The 22,714-nt window shown below is 38.9% G+C and overlaps 1 protein-coding gene across 1 annotated transcript in view; it reads right to left on the reverse strand.

The window, feature by feature from the left end:
* Nucleotides 1-218: 218 nt before the first annotated feature.
* GLIS3 (GLIS family zinc finger 3) overlaps nucleotides 219-22,714 on the reverse strand; it is a 175,701-nt gene continuing 153,205 nt past the window's right edge. Inside the window, exons 8-10 of the mRNA XM_076362512.1 lie at nucleotides 13,647-13,828; nucleotides 4,507-4,689; nucleotides 219-3,318 (exon numbers count right to left, since the gene is read on the reverse strand). Coding sequence (XP_076218627.1) covers nucleotides 3,182-3,318; nucleotides 4,507-4,689; nucleotides 13,647-13,828 — 502 coding nt within the window. The 3' untranslated portion in view covers nucleotides 219-3,181. The remainder of the gene's footprint in view (nucleotides 3,319-4,506; nucleotides 4,690-13,646; nucleotides 13,829-22,714) is intronic.

The raw sequence follows: 22,714 nt of genomic DNA on the forward strand, positions 1-22,714 counted from the left end.
CTATATGTATGTATGTATATATACATGTATATATATACATAGAAAGGGAGATCCAAATACACACATGCACTCGCATACACTCACACATGTACACATGCGCTTTGAAACTATATTTTAAACTCCAGTGTAGACCCATTTCTAATGCAGATATAAATAGACCATTTGAGTCTGAAAACAAGAGAAATGTATAAAAGAACGATTGTAAATAATTTCATTAGAATATTGTTTAATGTCCATAGTCTAAAATAACTTCATCTCTTAGATATGAATCCCTTTAGAAAGTTAACAATCCAGCAGGTAGAATAACAACACAAAAATCACTGAGGCACAAGTATTTGCATACAAGTCAGTAACTGGCGTTACGCTATGTATTTTCACAAGCACCATTTTTCATTGTAACATGTGACAAACATGATTCCCTATTTAAATACCCAAAATACATGAGATAAAATGGTTCTTTTTTACACAATTGCGCTCAGTGATATAAATTGATCCCCCAAAGTCAGTCTGACTCCAAAGACAATAACGAAATCATGAAGAATCCTCTTTGTCTTTGATACAGAAGTAAACAAAGGCGTATCTCTTTACAGACTGGTAGCCCACTCTCATGTGCTTAATTTGACTGTACTCTAGCTCCTTCTTTTTAAGATTAACGCCCATAGAAAGCTGTAAATATATATATCATAGATACATATATAGGAAAGAATGAATTAATGACTTGCAAAAGTTTCCTTTTTTAAATGCAACTGATGAACCCCCAAATTACAAATACCCTTTTTGAATTCTGTCTTCCCACCTTCCCTTTGGTCAGGTTCTTTCATGATGTATAAGCCCCCTCTCTACTGGATAGCTTGTATATTCAGATACTAGAAAAAATATTTCAAAAGATTTAAAAGTCAAGGTGGTACAGATCTGAAGTCAGCGGCAATATTTCAGTTTTGCACACAGCAACTGACAAATTCTGGACAACCATGTGGTTAAAAGAACCTTGAAGGATTTATATACACAAAAGTATGTATGTACATAAACATGCATATGTACACACTGGGCCTGATCCTGCCCCTACTGACTTCAGTGGAACAAAACATAGTCCTACACATTTGAAATTGAAGTGTTCAGCGTGCCTAATTACTCCTGCTGAACCAAGTTATGCATGTGCAGTGACCACAGAAAGGGCTTTAAGACAGCAGAAAATTAAAGCTTTATTAAAAAACGAAACTCGCTGTCAATGCACTGGGCCAGATCACACATTAATGTAAAAGCACTGTCTTTTTGTCTGTGTATGTATAGCTGTGTAAGGAAGCCTAATGTCATTTAACCCAGTGCAAACCACATGTAAGTAACAACTAGACCTACTATTGCAAGCTGAAGCAGAGGGACACATTCACTTGTGATGTGAGAAGCAGAATGAAAGGGGGAAGAATTTAGTACAGAATTATCTGTATTTAAGCCATATCACTTCTTACTGTACATCATTTATGTGCATGGTTTATCCATATATACTCTGCATTTATTGGATGAAAATCTCTTCATTAAATATATATGCACATATGCCTGTATATAAGAATATACTTCATCAATATAAACCTCAAAAGATTGCCAGTGTTTCTAAACACCTGGACATAAATTCATCTATGCAACATAATGGTGAATTAAATTATGCATTTGACCCAAACTGCATTCAACAACTCTCAAAAGCTTCTCAGGATAAGAAAATGTATGTACAAACATTTTTTAAAATTCATCTTTCTAGACAAGTGATTTCAGAAGCATAGTTATGGTCTAGCCTGTAAGAATGAACATTGGATTTTTGTCCTTCTTATTAAATCAGGTCATGAGAATATTAAGATGCACACTGCACAGTAAGAAGTCCACAAAATGGATGAACAGGGATTAATAACCTAAAAGCTCAGCCTTACATAATATAAGAGTTGCTCCCTAAGTGTATAGGATCACAGCGATGACACATCTCCACTGCAAAATACTGTTTTTAACTCATACACTTGTAGCTTTCATGAAGAGCAACCTCATTTGCTTGCATCCTGGACTAAATTCAAGGACCAGAGCCTGATGTCGAGTAGAAAAATCAAAACCACCAAACCAGTTCAGTTTTACATCTCTAAATAACCAGAGGGAACGTAGCAAACTGAAGAGTAGCTCTTCTTCCTGAAAACGTGTTATGGGAATGAAAAATGTTAGGGCAATAAAAATTCAATTGAATCAGTACAGATTGCTTTTAAAAAAATCTGTGGAATTTAAGGAAGAATATCTTTTCTACAGGGTATTTCAAACCTTTCTACAGAGTACTATAGCACATACAGCAATAAAGCTCTACAATATAATTAAAAATCAACAGAAAGTTAAAACATACTTATTTTTATCTAGCAGCTGTGCTAAATATAGACAAAGTCCATGTACCTTCTCATCTAGTGCATTTAACCCTTCTTATTCATTGCATAAAGCACTGGGTCAGAAGGAATATTGGAAAAATAGCAAAGGCCATGTTGTATGGCTTAAAATACAGAGGGAAGGAAAAGACATCTAAACCGAGGCCTGTAAGAAATCCAGTACCAATGATCTTTGGCTCCAAAAAGAAGCCACACCAATGCCTCCATTAGGTAGTGCCAGGATATATGTCTAATTTCTCTCCCTTTTTGATGCTGGTGTGTGTTTAACTTTGGAAGCATCACATGTGAACACGTTGTGCAAAAAGCTCTGTGCCTTTGAAATGTTTGTAGTATGCTCCAGTTTTACTTCTTTTCCTTTTTTTTTTTAAAAAATGAGTTTTCTAAAGCTGTGTTCTTCAGTAAGTTCACCCATTCAGCTTGAAAGGATTACAGCCAACAAGCAGTTTTCTTATTCAGTCTGTGAATTCCCTCTGAGAAATTAAAAAGAAGAAAGAACGAAAAAAGTAGAGTTGCTGTGCCACAGATGAAAAGAAAAGAAACAATTGCTAATGTTTTGGCAAAGCTTGCTTTCTCCAAACATTCTCCTTCTCAGTTGACTGCTTGATAACATGATGAGTGCTCGGTGATTGCTTTCTTCCTCTCCATTATGTATGTATATCAACCTATATCCCCATACATACACGGCAGTTTCATGGAGAGAAAAATTTTGTACAGAAATATCAGAAGGGTAAGATGAAATGGAATCAAGTTCTTGTATCTAGAATTATATTACTTTAGCCTTCAGTGTAGACAGAAGAAAGCTGGCTAGAACAACGATCCACTGCATTTACTTGTAGGAAACTGCTATCCTCTGGCATGCTGCGAGCTGAATCACCAAAGATACCTGTGGATCCTGCTGGAAAGTCATAAACTGGCAAAAATACAAAAATAATTAATTAATTAGGATAACTATATCATGGAGAATGTCCTAATACTTATGCAGAGAACTGGAAATGGCTTTAAACCAAACAGACAAACAAACAAGCCAACATATGTATGAAATTAATAATTACATAACTGCTTACCAAGGGAGGAATTTCAGTTCTGTCAGAATCAAGTCTGAAGTACAGCAGATTTCATCACAACTAACACTTGCCCATTTAATGGCTAAAACTGTGATAATTTTTAAAATAAACTTCATGCTTCCTTATAAAATTTCATCATACCCAACATATGATAAGAGGCAACAAAATATTGTAGAACTCATTTGCTGTAAAGCAGACCCTGGCACAGAAATTACTAACTTCTACAAGCGACAGTAGTAAGCACAAGAGTAACTGCAGAAAAACTCCCATCTTTTGGTTTACATCTCTACATACTGTGAGATGCCTCTTTGAAGTTACAGGTGCATTGGCTTTTTAATGCACTACTGAAGGATCAAGACATAAAAGAGATTTCAAAGCGCAATAAATGTGAAGTGAAATCATCCTGTATGGAAGGACAATAAAAGACTTGGGTATCAATTGTGCTTAGGCCCTAAGATCAGGCCCACTGTCTTGTGCTGATACTCTGCACAGAGGTAACTTTCACCCTTCCAGAGCAACATGCAAGCCCCTTATGTACTTTTCAGCTAGGCAGAGACTAAGTCAAGTGTGCACAGAAAAGTGGTGTGCACCCAGGCAGTTCTTGTCATGGAAATGTGAATAAATGAAATTCAAGACTGAGAAAAATCAAACATGCATAAAGCAAAATCAATGGTTTGAATCATCTCAGGTCCCTGCTACAATACTTACAGCAGAGTGGCTGCACAAATATCACACAGGCCTGAATGGACTGTATTTCAAAGCAAATACATGAGCTAGTGACTGTCTGACCCCCAGAGGTTAGAACCTTGAGAAGCCCTCAACAGTGTGGACTCCGCACACAGGCCAGATGTTACTGTGATCCATGGTGACTGGGTCCCAATGTCAACCACTCCACAAAGGTCTGAAAATCATCTCCTCTTTGTGAAGAGTCAAGTTTGTCATGACAGGTCCCAGTCACATACACAGCTCAAGCAGATCTGTCAAAGTCCACAAACTGTACAGAATCATCCACAAAGTCCCCAGCTGTCATTTACCTGTAATACCAGAATGAGCTGAAAAAGTTCGATGGAAAATGCCAAGCCCTGCCTGGCCCGCTGATGTGGGAACTAAGCAGTCTTCAAAAGGAGGAACCATATTGCAAGAAACACCATGTTGTATGTTCTTCTGAGTGTCAGCATAATGTGGAGGGCAGAAAGTCTGAAGCTGCCCATAGAAACCTACAACAAGGAGAAGAAAGTGGTCAGTAAAAGACCTGGACAGAGATACAAGGAATAGCATGTGGAACCGTGGCTGTGAGAACGATAAAAACCTCGACTGCAGTAGCACCAGGACTTCAATTATTTTCCACCAATAAAGCAGCTTTGATATGAAGTTCCCTAAGCCTTCCCCCAGTTGCTACTAATTCTGAACACAATCCACTTCATGGACATCCTGATTCCAGCATGACTTGTGAGAGGCATTGGCTGGCTAGAAGCTGAAATTTTTCAGGAAATTTCTTCCTTTACTCTGCAGTCCTGCTGTCTGAACTGGTACTCTCCAGATTTCACGCTGGGTTGCTTCCTGAAAAATCTAAGAAAAAGCTTAATTCAAAATAAAGGAAGATTACCCAAGTAAGGTATGAATAAAATCTGAGGGTCTGTCACTGATGCCCAGACAGCTGGCTGATAGTAGGGACATGCATATGAGACTCAGAAGGGCTGCTAGCTGATGATCCATGGGGCCTGCTGTTTGTAAATACAGGGGGAGAGTCTTATCCACTCATCAGCAGCAACGAGTCCACATGAAAGAGAACCGAGACCATTGTGCCACATGACATAAAAGATCCCTACCAGGGTTTTTGGTTTTTAAGTTGTTTTTTTTTCCTTAAGTGATATTTGAGAGAGGCATATAAGCACTGAGTAAATTCACATTGAAGTCCATGCCAAAATATGTATTTATATAACCAAAACCATGCTTCTTGGTAAAACAGGGACACGTATGCAATCTAAGAGGCACAGACAGATGTTCTGCACTAGGTTGGCCTGAAGATTTTTCTCATAGAAGCAAGGACTTTTCTCCTCCTTAAAAAATTGCTGCTAAGTGTAAGTTTTGGAAATTTTGCTCAGAGTGTGAAGGATGGCTTTTATAGGTAAAAGACTGTAGTATGCATTTATTTCTGTTGTCTATAATATGTTCGTAGAGTACATGTCAGAAATGAAACTATTATAAATTCAGTATTACAATATATACATATTTTTCTTTTAAGAAAAACTGTGAATCAAGCTCTTCTCTGCCAGTGCTGTGGCTCCTTGCTCTCACCACTCTCCTTCCGTGCATAAAGGAAAAAGGAAGAAGCCAGTGCATTACCTCCAAGGTGTTACATAAAATTGTAGGCCTTGACTGTCCAAAAATAGGCCCAGAAGTGATACAGTCTCTGAAGATTTTATTAGCAAACAGCTTATTGCCTAAGGGCTGGTGTGCTATTCTCTTGATGAAGAATATGTTGTGGTTAGTCATACCAAAAAGCCACTGTCAGAAAAATTACCCCCTACCTCAGAAAGCATCTTAAGGAATTTCCTGTGTCTCAAGTTTATTCCAGAGACATTACTGTCAACAGAAAAAGCTGACGTGCAGGGCTGTCTCCTCTAGCCAGTCTAGTTAACCAACATCCATATGACAAAGTCCTTCCAGCTGAATTTCCTTTTAGTGTAGAAAGATCAATAAAAAGAAACAACAACAAAACCTTCCCTAAACCCTCGAAACATCAGCATCAGAAAAAAAGGAAAAAAGGGGAAAAGAGGGATTGAAAAACATCTTTTAATGCACCTTCTGTATATAAACTCCGTACTGCAGATAATGGCTTACAATTCAAGAACTTAAATGACTCCTCTCTCCTTAGGCATCTGTTTATTGTCTTTTGGATATTATAAAAAAGGAGGAAACCTTGTTACTTTCAGTGATTATAAATGTTCACAGATTTGACTTCAAAGAGCATTTAGTACTAGGAGGGAATAAGGAATCCTAATCTGGATAGTTACAGGGTCAGCCAGCTCAAGTTCATCCTTCCACGTGTTCAGGAATTAGCCTTGGTACATCCATACTGTGTAGTTAGGAAAGCATATTTATACCAGACATTCAGCTTTCATGCCTGGGATCTAGTGATGTCCATAAGCAGTGACAAACTATGAGCAGTAAGCAAATTACTTGACAGGATTAAAAGCTCATCTCCCTCCCTAAAAGTAATGGGATGTTTAGGTGAGCAGCATATGACAAAAGGCCTTTGGGTAACATTTAACAGTGCAGAAAGGATAAAGGAGATATCCCAGAAGATAGGAGATTATAAGCAGAGAAGATCCTTTTATGAAAAGCATGAAACATGGAATCACACCTGTCAATATTTGAGAGGGACATGTCTAAATATCTTGGGTATTTTATGTCACCTGAACATAACTATTGGCCTATTCGTTCATTACTAGTAATCAGAAATGCCTCGCATGGGTCATCTAGTTCTGACTTACGAATAAGAAGTATTTTAAAAATAAAAATTTTATATTGGTGCAGTTCCACACCCCAACCCAAACAAACCTTCCAACCTCAAATCCTTTTACAGGATTTTACGTAGAAACATGTTATGAACATAAGGCACTTGGCAAACGTTTTCTGAATTGTGAATAGGAGCTAGGTGTATTTACATTAACTTTCCTATGGAAGCGTGCACATGGGACTGTTGTTTGCTAAAGCTGCACTGAGTTTTTATGCACAGACAATGTATTTCATAAATATTAGAGATGGAGAAAGGAGAAGGATGCAGTGGAAAACATGCTGTATCACTTTATGTGATATAACTAATTTTCTGCTAAGCGGGAAGAAGGATGCATGATTTAGGAGTTTTATGATTCTAACTGTTTTTCCTTTGAAACCAATTTTTGTGGTATCCATGAGGAAACATACAAAAGTTGGCATGCATAAGATGTGCTTGAATTGAAACAGAAAACTCCATATTTAAAAGCATCAGAATAGGCCAGGACTATGGACAGGAAAAGATAGTCTGAACCTGCACCTGGGAACTCAGAAGAGACCTTATGGGGAGGTCTAGGTAACAATGGTGAGTGAAACATAGTCTTTGCATTTTATTTAGTAGTCTTGCAAGATACTTCTGTGTACACACAGTGAGACAAATGTCTAATTTACACATACATAACGAGTTTAGAGCAGGCAAATAGTTACATGAAAGAACATTGAAACAATTGTCAGTATTGTGTCTGAAAACCTGAATGAAAAAAGAGTATTTTGACTTCATATAAAGGAAGCAAAAAAAAAAAAAAGAAAAAAAAAAGAAATAAAAATAAAAAGTAGAAGCACAGTTCCTCTTCCACAAGTGGCACAATTTGCAGAACTCTAGAGAGGCTGAACACTCATAGACTCTTCATTGTCTTTTGCAGGGGCTGCAGGCACTTTGCAGCCCTAGCTGTAAGATGACCATTTCAATCCTGTTTTTCTTTTAAAGTTTAACTGCAACAAAACTGAGTCAGCCTGCAAAGCATGTTAGGAATTTACAACCCGTCAATCCTTAAATGTTCAGTCCTGACATTTAAGAATCAACTGTAGTAAAATAAAATAAAATGAAAGAAAAAACAATAGCCATCCAAAACTTGGCTTAGAAGCTACATAGCTATTGATAGTTTTTGCCTCCTTTAAAAATGCTTTTAAAATCAACTTTTCTCTCAACCAGCAATAGGACACACTGTGAAAGTTTACTGTTGAGTCAGACTAGTTACCAGAAACAACCATTTCAATCTATAGTGGTCTGAGCCAGCTGGCAAGACCCTTCAGGACACATGCTGAAATGTCCTTTCACATTGCTCTGTGCTTATTCTCTATTTGTGCCTTTCTCACAGCGTCCTTTTCCCAATGCAGAACAATCTGGCAGTAACTTTGACTATTGCTAGCTGAAGTCTGGCAGAAAAACTACTTACCTTGGGGTTGAGCTATTGTGAGTCACATCCTCTGTGTTTGCTCATTCCCTACTTAAGCAAAAGAATATTGTCTAGCAAAGTTTTACAAGCTTTGACCCATTGGTACGTTAACCGGTATACTGCAGAAAGAACCAGGGAAGTGCACAAAGCACTTTCATTAACTGATAAACCCCCAAATAATTTTTAACATGGAAAGAGAGCACGGAAAAATAATTCAACTTTCCTACATACACGTTCTTTTCATGATTCAGTGTCATAAATATCCATCTTACAAAATGGAGAGCCATAAACAGGAAAGAGCAGAACAGAGTATACATCGTTCTCTTCCCCTCAGTTATTTAGTACTTTTGAAGTATCTTTCTCCACATCTACAGTGCATCAGGTCACAGTATAGAGGTCTTTGAATTAGAGCCCAAACATGATACAGCAAAATCTCCTAATTTGGTACCAGGAGCTCTTCCCTTTATTCACGTGGTGCCATGCCCAAGATAATCTATACTACTGCTGAATGTAGGATGACATGAAACCATATGCAATTCAGGCCCTAGACCCTGACCATAGCTGGCCTCTTGTTCAAGATTATCTGTTACAAGAACTACCTGTAGCATCAGTTTTCTGTGTTTTCATGCAGCACTGGAAAAACAAAAAAGGCAAACAGTTTGGCTAATGAAGTTCCAGCAACTGAACATTTCTTCTCAGGACTGCAACTCTGGACTGTATCAGTTGCTCTCTTACTAAACTATTTAAAACACACACATGCACACGGTTACGTCAACTGTGTTTCTTTGAATCAGTACACTATAGCCAAGATCCATGATGTCAAGATACCGAATAAACAGTTATTTTTCTGGCATGATAGCATTATTTCCTGAGGAAACTGAAATATTTTTAAATATGATAAAATAGCTGTATACTGCAAGAATCTCTTCTAAAAGCATGAAGCTCTTGTTCTTTATCACATACAGAGCCTCGTGCTGAGAGATGCTGAGCATCTGAAAATCCCAGATACACAGCCCATCTCAAATTCACAGCTGAAATCGTGGTCCATGTAAGTTTGTGATAGAGTCCTGATCCCATTGAACTGATGTGGCCAAAGATTTGATTACAGATATGTAATGAATGACTGCGACAGTTATAATTTCCATAAGGTAGGAAGTTTCAGATGGACACTTATTTCGCCCTCAGTCAGCTCTCTACCTGGCACCACAGAGAGAGAATATTTTCTCAAGAAAATCATTATAATTGCCATTAAGAAATACACATCATGGGTGAGTAGTCTTTACTGCTATGGTATGTAAAAATTCCAGCTGCCTTTGGCCTGAACTACTTCAAAATAGTGCTCTTCTGCAGTATATTTCTACAGTGTCCACTAGGTGAATCACACAAACATCAAGTAATCATTTGGTACCATCTGAGTGTGAAGAACAAAAGGAAAAGAAAGAGTAAGACAGAGATATGAGTCACATATTGTACTGCCAGACTGACCTGCAAATGTGAAAAACTAGAAATGTTTCTATTTATTTAAATCTGATTATTTGTAATTAAAAGATAACCGTTACTAGTAGAGCTGCCTGTACAGATACACTAGTATAGCTAACTTATATTGGCTAACAATTTAAAGAAATGGCAACTTTTTTTTTTTACTGAATATTTGGCATGACTTTTTATTTCTTCCATTACTCAGCCAGCACTGGTCATCAGCTTAGCTCACAAACACATATGACATGAGTTACAGGCACAGTTTTAAAGGACAGTCAGATTTCTAATGTAAAAATGTTCACAGTATCAGAAGCATCCAAAATCAAGTCAGCTATGTCCATGCCCAAAGGAGCTTTACCTCACTCTATACTATAAGCACAAGAGGCTTGCTCACTGTGAAGGAGGAGTTTCTATTGCTGTTCTTTTCTTTCCTACCTCACGCATCTCTTCTGACTTGTCTCCGAGCAATACCTTATTCTTGCAGCTGCCTGTGTGCTGCAGATGCCTGTGTCTTCAGGTACCTCTACTGAGGCCCCTGTAGTTGTTTTTGGCTGAAAAGACTCACCAGTACAATACAGGTCCTGCGCCAATTTTTGCAGATTTCCAGGACCTGTACTGCCTTCTATTCTGTCTACAAACACATAGTACAATGGCATACAATGGCGTCAAGCTGGGAAGTCATCACTCAGTCTCCAGTCCAGGATAGTTTCAGATTTACTGCCTGTGGTAATCCAATAAAAGATACTACAATCTAATGAAAGGAAAAGAAGAGCTTCACTTCTGCAGCTCAGTGAGTCGTCTAACATCATCACTTCCATGCAGCAAAGGAAATTGTGAATTTCACAAGAGGAAGGAAAGGGAATATTTAGTCTATTATATAATATTAAACAAGGCAAGGTATTATTTGATATTTATTATATAATATTTACCAAGCCCTCTCTGACATTACTGTATACGTGATGCTGAAAATCCCTCAGAACAAATAGTGAAATCTGAACTGCCAACAATGTTCTTCCAAGAAAAAGCAGTTTCACAATACAAGTAGCTATTAGATATAAGAGGCTTGTCAGTCTTGGATCTCCCACATCATTTCTTTCTAAAGGGTAGTGCTCTGAGATCTCCATGAGCTTTTAAGATGCTCAGGCTTTCAGTAAGGGAGTCTGTTTAGAACTTGTTTTCTTCAAAAAGCTTTTGGGCAATGAAACTCTTTCTTCCTCAGTACAGCCAATTTAAATGGAGTTGACAAGTTTAAGACTACACATTGAGACAAAAATGTCACCATTGTTTGGCAGCAGACTGAGCTGAAGTGGCTATAGCTACAGCACTTTAAATCATGAAAAGGCAGGTTATGAACTGCAGGAGACAGAAACTAACAGAGCTTCCCACAGACACTTCTTATACACCAAATAGTCCAGGCTGGTGAGATAACTCCATGGTGTTCTTCTACATTATAATGATGTGACCAAGGAAGATGGCAATCTTTGTATTGCTGCTGGGAAAACATGACTATGAATTCTTGAAACATTTGCTTTTGAGAGGGAGAGTTTAGGCAAGCCTTTTAGGCACACAGGACAAACAAAGCTTTCAGTGTAGCACATAGGAGTGAGACAGCTGTGCTTAAGCTGGAGTGAGTACATTCTGACAAAATACTTCTTATAGTGACAATAGGCTACTTAATCTTTGAAAGAACATTTAATACTCAAATGTGGCTATTGTATTACAATGTATTATATCTTTCAATACTAAAAAAAAAAAAAATTAGAGTTCAGCCCACATTGTCTTCCTACCAGTTTTAAGTGCAGAGATCTTTACAACTGCAACTTTGAGTTGCTATCTATGTGTATATAACTCCTGTCAGCAATGACTATTTTCAACATAGGTTTTCCCAGGACAGGGAGGCAAACCCAGTAATGCTAATGTGGGATTAAGTAAGGTATGGGTTTAAGGTCCAAGCCCCTGAGGTTATCCATTTTTTGATCCACTCAGAAGACAGTATTAAGCTCTATCTCAAATCTGCATGTGGAATGGGGCTTCCGTCCATATATGACATTCGCCCAGATGAGGGTCTCTACTGGGCCTTCTTCTTATAATGGTTTTAATGACCCATGTCTTTTGTCCTTTTAAATCCTCTTTGGACTGTAAGAGGGGGAGATGGGAACACAGTAGCATCGCTCTGGCCTGCCCTAAAGAGAAGATGCCCAGGCAGATATGGAGCTAGCTGCACCAGCCAGTGCAAGTCCTGTGTGGAGTAGCAACTAATCCAAGGTGATCTGTGAGCTTCTGGGAGGCAGGATTCTTTGGAAACTGTTCAACTTTGGAGCAACTGGTTGTGATCCCAGCTTCTACAATTACTGAAGCTCCCATGACCATGAGAGGAAAAGCCATCTATGCACTCAAAGACAATTTTTGTTCCAGGCAGGAAGACAGACCTTAATGTCTGGATGGCTTTCCGGAAAACGAGTTCTTGCCAAATATTCAGCAAAAAAGGGAATTGAGTAAAATGTACTGTACTGTGAAAATAGAAGGCTAACCTGATCCCTTCGTGCCCCATACGCTAGGAATTTATTGGACCTGCTCTGGCATGTCTTCACATATGTCATATGACAATGAACAGTATATTAATAAATTTCATCCTGTACTCTGTTGGCCCTAGATTATTAGTGAAACTTTAATCAAAGAATAGAGAAAGCCAACAATAACTGTTTATATCCATTGGTAAATTTCATGTTCTTCTAGTACTAACCAGTGCTGTACAGGATTACCAGTTCCTGGAAGAAAAGCACCTGGCTCAGATCCTGCTCATGTGTGGTCTAGTACGATAATAACAAAACTGGACTGGCACCTTCCATTCTCCCCTTCACACTCGTGAACTCTGGGAGATGCCTCAGTGTCCTGTCTTATCCCTTTGCCTAGAGAGACTGCTTCCATAAGTGGAAAAAAATAAAAGAAGCCTTGGTTTTCTCAAGATGTTTCCTATGATATCTACTGTGATAATTCTCAGGAAGCCTGATCAAAAAGCAGAATGTCAAGGCTTATAAAAGTCCAGTGTGCTATGTACCTTGTGTACGTAAATATGGCAAACCATATATTTGAACAGTTGAGAGGAAACAGCATTACTGCTGTCAACGCATTTCTGAAATGTTACAGTAATTACCATTCAGACTCCATACCAGCTAGAAAAAAAACCCCAAACAACCCAACATTGTTTTCAGCCGCTGTTAATTTTCTTCTTGGCTACAGAAGTTTATACTTGATTGAACAAAGAGGGAGAGAAGTCTTGTAGAAGCTGTTTACACAGTGCAAGTGGGAACACAGCTGCAAGAGACATGTATGCTAATAAAAGAAGAGGTCTCCATCACTCCACAAGTGCAAGGGAGAAAAATATTCCACCTCTTGAAAACCTGGTAACACTTTATGTGTAAAGTCAGGAGGGATTAGAAGCATAACACTAGAAAACTAAAAGCAGAGGCCATCACAGAATTATTTGCAGTTCTATTCAACAACAGCTCTGCAAATGAGTCTGAAGAGAAACCTGTAACTCCATAGTAAGATGAATAACAATTAGCTAAGCTAAGAATTTTAAGGAAGTCTGAAGGCAGGGTCCTGAAGGCTACTTCCCAGAGTATTTCAAAAGGAAAGGTGCCTTAAAAATACCAGCGACAGCCCCTGAAGCACTTAATTTGAAGCCAAGCAGGAGTGACAAACAACTAACATCAGCGATGAAGATTATTCCTTCTTACCTTGGATGTGCAGACTATTTGGTTGAAAAGAAGGGTTTGCTGCTGGCTGGTATGTCTTTAGAGGCATTCCTGCAGGCTGCTGAAGGTGGGGAGATTGTGGAGTCCGTCTCTGCATCATGTGATGCGGAACTGAAATTCTCTGGGGGCTGATGTGGTGAGGAGAAAGAGCTGGACCGACAAACCTAGGAGATCAGAAACACAAAACTGTAAAATCCCCAATAGATAAGAGCTAAAGATTGTTTCTACTTAGACCACTATAAAGTTTAGCAGTTTGCATAGATACAGACTTCGAAAAAAACAGTGTGCAGCCCAGATACAGAGAAGATATATTTTCAAATGGTGACATACCATTAGATTTGACAACTGGAAAATTAAAAGGCTGAATTGCACCCTTATCATGGAAAAATCCTTTTAACTTCTGTGGGTGGGTTTAAGTCTTAATGGGAGGAGATACCTCGTGGGGGACCTGATTTCTGAGGCATTGCAAGCTGCCTCATTGTAAGGCTTTGTATCAATTGTATCTGTCAATAAATAGCTGTCCTTCCTCACTGGAAGTGAGCGGTCAGTTCTGGTCAGTGGACACTGAGGAGTTAGATATTAGGTTCGGGTCCAGGTTCAGGTTTCAAGTTCTAGAAATTTTTGTATGTTACATAGAGCTATTTGAAAATAAACAATCTGAAGTCAATATAATGCATATAAAGGCAAGTGTTAAATCGCTTCCAGTTGGGCAGAGCCTGACCACATCAAAATGTTGATCGGGACTCAAGGTATAAACTTAAAAGCCTGGCAGAGGAAGAGAACCATTCAGATCGAACCTGGTGGTGCAGCTGCCACAGAGGTTTGTCACTTTAGTGGTATGTTTTGCACAGCTCTGTCACTACTGGCACTACAAGGATACACATTCCTTTGAGGATTTTACACAAGGGTTTTACAGACTTTATAAGTTTAACTCTTTTCTAAATTTCCTTAATATTGCATACCTCAAAGTACATTACAAATAGGTGCTACAGTCATCTTCGCAGATGGAAAGCTGAGGTTATAAGAGCTCTGGTCCATGCCCCCAATGACCAAACTACCCACTAGACCAATGGGATCTGATTAGTAAACAAAAGCTCAGCCTGGGCTCAGGAATAGCTCAGGGACACTTTCTCATCCATGAGAGGAGAGCCAGAAAGGCCAACAAAAAAGACCCAGGATATTACTGCAAGAGGGTGAGTGAAAACTGATGTGGTATTTCTGTCACAGATCAGCCTCTCTCTCCACTCCTAAAAGCAAGCTGCAAGTCTGTGCCGAGCAAGAGCACCCACCTACCCTTCTCTGTGGTGGGTGTGCTCGGTAGCTGCTGCTAGGAGGGAATAGTGCTTGCAGTCAACACAGTCTGCCAGAATCCTAAAGCGTGGATCTGGTCCCTGTTCTCCTGAGACTGGACCTCAATACACTAGATGACTTTTTTTTAACCTAGCAATAAAGAATGTTTTTCCTGCAGAAGTGTAAGCACTACAGAACACTTCTGGACAGGGTCATCATACAGGTTATAACTGCATTTAAATCCAAGACATCCAAGATCTTTTATGCTGCAGCTCAGAATCAGTACAGGCCACACATTATCTGTGTGATTTTGACTTAATTTGAAACCTATTTACTACTTTTCTGATACATCCATAATTTACATTTGGAGTATAGCAAGTGTCAAGATGTACTTCAGATGATTTCCTGCCTATTCAGTTTTCTTTGAGAATCGCATTTTTAGGCATATTAGATAGGGTTTGGATGGTCTTTGTGCTGATTTGGTATTAACTTCATAAACACATCTATTACTTCAAATATGCTATACAGATGGAGGAAATAAAGATGTCACTACTGAGTCACTGAGTCTTTAATATGTCAAATATTTCATTGCTCCAGATAACTGATGCAGTGTAGACTTAAAGACATACTGGGGAGGAAGAGAATAAAGCATGCATGTGTTTCACAATAATGCTAGAGAATAATTTCTAAAAAAATAGAAATCAGTAGCTATATTGTGATAAAAATATCAGAGGTTTTAAAAAAGTGCTACAACTACCTGGTTATATGTCTCCTGAGTAAGGACTGGAGTTAGTTTTTTGTACAGCACTCACACAGAAAGACTGCTATTTGCTGCCAGGGATTAAGAGCAATGCAGTCTTTTATTACTACTATTATTTAAAAAATCATGGGTTATCATCCTCTCTGTTTTCAAAATTAATCTGTGAAAATTAATCTCTGAAAAATGGTTTTAACCGGCAGCCAACAACAGGGAAAAAATCCTTTTCAAAACTCAAAGTGAAAAGCACAGTTTTACAGATTTCACATTTGATTTAACATCCAAAAAACCCTCCCTATAATAATGCACTACTTTGTATAGCCAGACAGGACTCCTTTTTAGTAGATTTTAGTGGTCTTTATAATGATTTATGAATCATTTCATGAATTCCTGGCTTACTCATATGGGTGACTATAGTTATCTACTTTTACTTCTCTTCTGCCTAACAAAAGAGAAACTTGGACTTGTCTCAGTCCAGATTTGTCCCTGAACAAATCACAGTGTGTTACTGGGGAACTGCAAATGTAATTTTGTTCCTGAAACAGTCAGGACCAGCTTGTAACCACTCGGAAACTACCATCAAGAATTGTGGCCAAGCCCTGGAGCCAATGCAATCAGGAACCAGCCAGATTTGCAGAAAGGTGCCCTTCCCTATGCCTGCTGGATCCAAAATCAGAGCAGGAGTGTTTCTGGAGTCATCGAGTAGCCTCTCCCTTTCCAACAGTAGCTAGGAAAAGGTGTCCTGCTGGGGAATGAGTAGATTTGGTAGTAAGCAAGATAGATGACAAAGTTACCAAAGCTTACCTGTTTTGATGAGATTAGTTAAAATGGCACACATATAGGGGTTTTGCTAATAATCAGTACTGGTCACAGCTACATGGAAAAAAGATTTTACTCTAGTATTTGTTGACTGGAGCTGGCCCAAATGTAAACTACATGCACAATCTAAGCAATGTGTGGAAAAGGAAGGGAAGGGGAAAGCTAATAGTAATAGTATATTTATATAGTATAAATAAAGTATTTATAGAGTATTTATAACCAGATAGTTTATTTTAGCATGGTTGGCCACCTGTAGATGAATCTTTGCTGTGGTGGCGAAACCTTTTATGTCTCTCTAGCAAGGATATATAAAAGGTGTTTCTTCACCTAGAATTTCAAGTGCTTTGAAAGTCCTTGATTAAAGAACTGGCTACGCTGAATTGTCTGGGCATCAAGGGGCCGAAGGGGTTATTTTTGTAGGTGAAGAAAATACCAAGAACTGGGTGGTACAGAAATCCTTTTTTGTTAAACTTCCCACCAAGCAGAACTGCCATTGCAATCCAAGACAGTGGAGACAGGTATTATAACTGTGATATCAAGTTGTCACTGTTGAAGCTGACTGGAAACTAGGAAAGCAAGAAGAGAATTACCATTCAAAGCTCTGCCTGACCTATGGCTTTTTGATGGTGCTCCCCTTTTTCCATGGCAATTTGAAAGACTCATCACCTCAGAATTATCTTGGCTGCTGTTCTTTTAGGCTGGCAGTCTTTCATTTGATTTCACACTCACAGTCTCAGGAAGCTCATGGAAGTACATGACTGGCCCAGCAATATCGGACATGGTGCTTATACAGGAATCTCTCAGTGGGCTTCTCCCACCTTCACTGCTTGATGTCTCCAAGAGTTGTCACCTGCATCCACTTCACAGAGCCCTCTGTAGCTAAGTAGCCAGCTCCCCTTCCTAAGGGGAGAAGGGAGAGCAGGAAATTTGGTCCAAGACTGGAGCCAGCGTGCTGATGACAAGAAAAATGCCAGGTCTCTCATGGATTTCAGTCCCGTCTTAAAAGGAAACCCCTTTGACTCACTGCCTGCTTCACTTACCCACCTTATGAAAGAGAATAGCAACTCCAAACTGCAACAAGAGGCTGAGTTTTCCTTGCCTTTTTTTTCAGGAGGTTAGGAAAAGGGCAACAGAAAGAACACATGGCAGCATCCCAAATCTTTCTGCTCTTCTGTCCTCCTTTCTCAATGCTTGAAACCTCACCCTGCAGAAGTGAGGAGCGCAGGAAGGATGGGAAGGATGGGAGACTGGCTTTTTGGGGGCAGAACTGGGGAATGATTGATTGCAAAATAAGACTTAGAAGTGAAAACCACTACAGCAAAGGAAAGCTGGAGTTACGTATCTTCTTTGTGAAGAAATCTGGAAGAAGTGGCTAATCTAATTGCTATATATGCACACATATGTAAATATATATACATATCGTGGAAAGGAGAAGTAACACCAAGAGTTCAAATTTCAAAATGCAGACAAAAATTGTGTACAGTCATTTAAAAAAAATCTATAATTTGGCAGCCAATCACATTGGTTTGGCATCTGAGATATAATTTCTGAACTATCGTTTTCAGCACTAATGGTACCATGAATTCCCCCTCATGCTTCTGGCTTTCCTCTCTCAAATTCTCCTTCCTGTGTGGCCATATTCATAGGATATCAGAAAGCACATTTCAAATGCGGGTATAAAGATTACCTTGAATCACCAGAAAAAAATGTAAGGGCAAACTTACTTTAAAAAAAACCAAAGGTGTGAAGGTAAACTTACTTTGACCCTTTTTTGTAGTCAAAGATAATCAACTTTGTCTAATCTTTGAGAGCTGATAATCTATTCTAGGAAAACAGGACTTAACTTTTTACTGCCTTTTGGTAAATAAGCCAGATCACACCAAAAATGTCTGACACAACTAATTTTTCTTTTTAACAGAAAAAACATGTTAAGAACCAAAATACCAAATAACCATTTGGGCTGCACGACAACAGCTCTGTCAATTTCATATCCCTAGGGGGTTAGTATATTTCTGCTTTTCCTGTTCGTACTGTTTCAGAGTTTTAGAAGAAAAGTTGATTTTTGCTAAATCTAGCAAAAGATCATTATTTCATATTACCTCAAATTCTGTGTTTCACTTTTCCCAACTAGTAGTTTGCTGGGAAAAAGGCTAATTCCAATTATTCTACAGTTTCAAATAAATCCTGAAGGGGACTAGGAGCATGACAAAAATTATGATAACAGCATATTGTACTATAGTAGTAATAATAGCAAGTGAAAGGAATATTTTCTTTGCTTGGGAACAGCAAAGAAAATATTTTCATTGCAACTAAATATTTGTTAAAAATATATTGAAAAGAAAGGAAACTGCATCTGCATATAAATGAGGGAAGAGGAGAAGACATAGTTTACCTACCATTAATTCACGCTACACTATGGCACAAAATGCTACTAGCATGAATTATTTGAGATAGGATCTATGTAACTATGTTGGATGTAGCTATGTCTTAATTCTCTGCTTTTTCTCAACTTTGCACTGAAAAGTAAAGCATGTGCCATCATTTAGACAACATCAATCCTTACGGTTACTTTCAATATGTTTCCTAAATGGAAATGGAACATTAAAGCTGAAAAATTTGGTCTTTTTTTTTTTCTTCAGAGGTTATAGTTTTCTTTGAACAATTTGTAAACATAATTCATTGGGTTGCTGCTCTGTTAACTGGCTGAGTTCTAATCCTTTTTATTGGGCTGCAACAGTTTGGGAACATATCCAGATGTTATGCAGTTGACACAGCCAGGAGATCAGGCTTTCATCTTATTACAGTTGAAGTTTTAGCCCGACAGAGGACAAAATCATAAGCTCCCTTTAGCAGGTTGCTGTCTCCAACAGTGTCCTGTACAGTGCTGCACTTTCTGACAATGATAAGTGAGGAACCATCTATGCTCACTCCCTCCTAATTGCCTTTGTATTTCTAGGCAAATCCAGGAAATCTGGGGTGATGTCTCCATTCTTTGCTTTAAACAACACTGTCATTCTGCTGTGATCTCACATTTTGGTTTGGCTCCACACTTTATGCTGTGTGCTAGTGACTTTGCAGCTCCTCAGTCCACTGTCAGTGGGGGAAATACTCTGTTGTAATACAGTGTTCTGTAACCCAACATATTGCACTGTAAGTTACTCCAGCTAGCTATCACCGACAATCAAATAAACATGGTTTAAAAACACTTGTAAGGAAAGCATAGCTTTTGCTAAGCATAATTTTGAAAAAGCAAATGTTTTCCCCAAAAGTCATGAATGCATTCATTTGACCAAAATAACAAAACCCTAAATTTTTTACCTACCTATGATACAACATGTTTCTCTCCAATGATTTTTCTGTTGCAAATGATTTTTTTTTAAATGAAGGGAATCTTCTCCCATAACAGAAAGATTCTGGCCAACAAAAAACAAAATTTTTGTCCATAGTTTTGTTCAGCCAAGGAATTTGCACTCGTCAAGCTCTGCCTCATACCCTGCAGAGCAATGATCCCACAGCAGGTTTCTATCTCCGTGGTGTCTCGGGGGAGTAGATTGCATGTGCCAGTAGGCTTTAATTTTATATCCTTCTTTTCAGTCATTAGTAAGTGTCTAAAAATCCTTTTCATGCTCAAGCTTTAGGAACACAGGAACTGCTATTTCAGATCAAACCGGTGGTCCATCTAGCCCAAAGAAGGGACGGCAGGAAGAAGGAACAGCCCCTCTGACCAGCACCACATGCCCTTTGGTGAGAAGAAGAAAGGAGAATTTAAGTGGAATTTAAAGCGGAATTTAAGGAAGGAAGCTGTGAGCAACCACCTCAATACACAGATTCCCTGGAAAAAGACATATATAACTTTAAAATCTCTCAGCATTTTCTGTGGCTGTATTGTATTAGAGAACTGAGTTTCTTGCAAATGCAAAGAAAAGGAAAAGAGTGCCTTTGGAAGAAAGACGTGTGGAAACAGGCTGGAGAAAAATTCCAGGCTTTGCTAGGTTGGCTCTGAAAGGAGGTTGTAGCACGGTGGGTGTCGGTCTCTTCTCCCAAGTAACAAGCGATAGGATGAAAGGAAATGGCCTCAAGTTGCGCCAGGGGAGGTTTAGATTGGATATTAGGAAAACTTTCTTCACCAAAAGGATTGTCAAGCATTGGAAGAGGCTGCCCAGGGAAGTGGTTGAGTCACCATCCCTGGAGGTATTTAAAAGACGTGTAGACGTGGTGCTCAGGGACATGGTTTAGCGATGGACTTGGCAGTTTTGGTTAACAGTTGGACTTGATGATCGTAAGGGACTTTTCCAACCTAAATGTTTCTATGATTCTATGGCTCAGGTTCAGGGTTAGACTTGCTGCCACCTCCACTCTTTAGCATCTGTCATTTATATGTGTCATTTGCTCACTAACAAAGAAAGTGCTAATGTCTTAGCAGACAATCCTCTGAAGTGTCCCATGCCTGGAAACAAAATACTGTACTGATTTCAAAACCATACTGTTAAGGTCTTTAACTAAAGACTTTCTTGGAGGCAGCCCCTTGTATGCCACATACAAAGGGCTTTGTAATATGTTAAGAGTGGATGTCTCAACTGCTTGGTTAGAACTACTCAGAGGCTTTTGCTTGTGGAAGTCTGGCTTGGAGCTACTTATTATTTTACAGCAGAGGCATAAAAAGAATATAACCACACACTCAAATAAGCAAAAAGAAGCACTGTTGCAGAACTTATTATAGCATTACAGTAATGCTAAACTGAACAGTTCAGCCCTAAGTCCTTCTTTCCAGCTTTACACAGTCTCTAGAAATTCCTGTCTAGCCAGGATGCGTCATGCTTCAGGGACACACCACTAGCTCTGGTTCACAGGAAGGTGAAAAATCATCTGCAACACTAGTCCAAATGAAAAATTCTGTCTGGTCTCACATCTGTTAACAGGCTACCTCTTGCACAAAAGCGAGCCTCAAAGAGCAAAATGTGTATGTTAGGTAAAATAAATAAATTAAAAAAAAAATAATTCAAGCATTTGGCACCATCGATTTTGGGGCACTGAGCTGCACATGTTAACTACACCATATAAACCCAACATTTTTTATCTGGGTTTTAATTAGATTGCTTTTTCAGCTTCCTTGAATGCCCATGTCTTCTTTTATTACAAAAATCAGTGAAAAGGAAGCCAAGTACATATTCCCTTTTATACATATGCTTTTGGGTACCATTACCATTTGGTACCTTCATTGAACAGTGGTAATATTTCATATTAGGGGAGCACTGAAAGTTAGTATCAAAGAGCTGGAAGAAACAAAACGTAAATCTGATTTTTATTATGCACGTTCTCTCCGTTGATAAATGAAGTTGCTTCTTGGATCAAAACTCTCTATCTGACTTGCACTCTGTGTACATTGAGTTTTGTACACAGAATGAAAGCAGTATAAGATGCATCCCATGTTTGGTTCAGTTTCGCACATTAATAAGGCTTAATCAAGTCCACACGCTCCCTCCCATCACCTAGGTGGAGAAAGACACAAAAGAAGCCCTCCAATTATTTCTCTACCCATGGTACCTGGAGATGTAGGGAAAGTGCTTATTTCCTTCTGCTTCTGTCACTCAGAAACCTGAGTCTGCTGTCCAAAATGGAAGGGGCACATGACTGGGCCCCAGAGTCGCCAAAGCAGCCAGGCCACTTGGATCAGCTTCAGTCCAACAAATGCAGGCTATCGCAGGGGCAACTGCTGGTCAGCCAGTCCTAGCTCTGGAATGACCCCAGGCAAGCACAGCGCATCAGGAAGCACACAGCATGGGGGAAACAAATCACCTGCTTGCACCCCTAAATTCTGCAGTCCTCTCAATTATGAGATTGGGATAAACAGGGTGTTTCACACCTTTCAAAGTCCCTCTCTCTCGCACTTTGTATACGGAAGTGTTGGTTTGTTCAGTTCACTTCTTCACAGCTATCATCCCACCCATGAAGTGGTGTAAATGACAGCCTACTCGCAGGGCCCATAGGCGAGTGGACTCTATTAGATTCAAGTTGCAGATTCTGCACTAGTTCTTCTTTTAAGCATTTCTCTTAATTTGTACTATATGTTCTGTAATCAAACCAACACTGCTGTAATACTTTTTTTATTTCCTGAATTTAAATTGCCATTTGTCACACTACCTAAATGAAGACACTGGCACCTTTTTTTTTAATCCAAAGTAGC

Source organism: Aptenodytes patagonicus, chromosome Z (genome assembly GCF_965638725.1).
Source record: "Aptenodytes patagonicus chromosome Z, bAptPat1.pri.cur, whole genome shotgun sequence".
NCBI lineage: Eukaryota > Metazoa > Chordata > Aves > Sphenisciformes > Spheniscidae > Aptenodytes > Aptenodytes patagonicus.